The 1,749-nt window shown below is 48.8% G+C and overlaps 1 protein-coding gene across 1 annotated transcript; it reads left to right on the top strand.

Annotated features, from left to right (window-relative positions):
- Positions 1 to 584: 584 nt before the first annotated feature.
- On the top strand, positions 585 to 1,505 carry LOC113924834 (ras-related protein Rab-7a-like). The gene has a single exon (XM_035726221.1). It carries the CDS (start codon positions 720 to 722, stop codon positions 1,341 to 1,343), a length of 624 nt encoding a protein of 207 aa, XP_035582114.1. The 5' UTR covers positions 585 to 719; the 3' UTR covers positions 1,344 to 1,505.
- Positions 1,506 to 1,749: the final 244 nt, after the last annotated feature.

The raw sequence follows: 1,749 nt of genomic DNA, 5'->3' as shown, positions 1-1,749 counted from the left end.
CTTAAATCTTCAGATCTTTCTGAACTCTCTGGACCTACATAAGTGACCCACTAAAGGTTATTGTTAAAATTATCAAGGGTTTACCTTACAGGCTAATGCTCTCCTGTTGCTTGAAGATAATGCAGAGGTCTCTGCTTTGAAAGACACATGCAGCCCCCTCAGAACCTCCCAAACCCTCCCATCCTAGTTGCCAGATCAATAATGAGGGTTAAATTACAACATAGCTTGGTTAGGGAAGTTCTGGGTCAGCTAAGAGAAGTTGAAGGAATTGCAAGACCTACCTCACATGTACTTGCATCATCTGGACCCCATATGGGACTGGGTCCTGAGACACTGGATCAAGGTAGGATGTGAAATATAAGTTTAGCTAATGGAGAGTTTATCTATATAGAATCACCTTGTGATACGGGATCAAACTGGCAAGAACTTTAGAAGATAGTATTACTGTGCACCCAGGTTGGCATGGAGAAGGTACACCTAGAAGCTTGGAGAAAGTGATAGCCATCCTAGATGAGCTGAAAATGACAGAGCCACTGAGGAAGAAAGTAGCAGTAGTTATCAAGAGGCTTAGGGGAAGGCTTGGGGAGTGCCGAGGAGTCAGCTGGAGCCGTAACTTGAACTTCTCCTCAGCCCCTGTCCTCCCTTGTACTTCCTTCTTGGTGGGAGCCCTAGCGACGCGTCTGGCCCGGAGCCCCCAGCGGAGCGGCCGCGTTTGAAGGATGACCTCTAGGAAGAAAGTGTTGCTGAAGGTTATCATTCTGGGAGATTCTGGAGTTGGTAAGACATCACTCATGAACCAGTATGTGAACAAGAAATTCAGTAACCAGTACAAAGCTACAATAGGAGCAGACTTTCTGACAAAGGAGGTGATGGTGGATGACAGACTAGTTACAATGCAGATCTGGGATACAGCAGGCCAGGAACGGTTCCAGTCACTTGGTGTGGCCTTCTACAGAGGTGCAGACTGCTGCATTCTGGTATTTGATGTTACTGCCCCCAACACATTCAAAACCCTTGATAGCTGGAGAGATGAGTTTCTCATCCAGGCCAGTCCCCGGGATCCTGAAAACTTCCCCTTCGTTGTGTTGGGAAACAAGATCGACCTCGAAAACAGACAAGTGGCCACAAAGTGGGCACAGGCCTGGTGCTACAGCAAAAACAACATTCCCTACTTCGAGACCAGTGCCAAGGAGGCCATCAATGTGGAGCAGGCGTTCCAGACAATTGCACGGAATGCACTTAAACAGGAAACAGAGGTGGAGCTGTACAATGAATTCCCCGAACCCATCAAGCTGGACAAGAACGACTGGGCCAAGGTCTCGGCGGAAAGCTGCAGCTGCTGAAGGGGCAGTGAGAGCAGAGCACAGAGTCCTTCACAAACAAAGAACACACTTAGGCCTTCCAACACAAGCCCCTCTCCTCTTCCAAACAAAACATAAAGTCATCTCTCGAATCCAGCTGCCAAAAGAAACCCCCATCAACACACTCACCCTAAAACACACACACACACACCCCTGATACAAGCAGACAGACTCCAGACACACACACACACACACACACCCCTGATACAAGCAGACTACACACACACACACACACACACACACACACACACACACCCCTGATACAAGCAGACAGACTCCAGCCCAGGCCTGTGATGACTGCATCGGGGTCTACCCACCCACCACATCAGCCCTTGTACGACAGCACAACAGGCAAGCTGTAGAAATCGTTCTGGTGTGGAGTCAGCAT

The sequence above is a fragment of the Zalophus californianus genome, chromosome 2 (genome assembly GCF_009762305.2).
Source record: "Zalophus californianus isolate mZalCal1 chromosome 2, mZalCal1.pri.v2, whole genome shotgun sequence".
Lineage (NCBI taxonomy): Eukaryota > Metazoa > Chordata > Mammalia > Carnivora > Otariidae > Zalophus > Zalophus californianus.
This window is presented reverse-complemented; position numbering and strand designations above follow the sequence as displayed.

What these genes read in the sequence shown, in the direction of transcription:
- LOC113924834 (XM_035726221.1), top strand. Translation starts at nt 720, where the DNA reads ATGACCTCTAGGAAGAAAGTGTTGCTGAAGGTTATCATTCTGGGAGAT.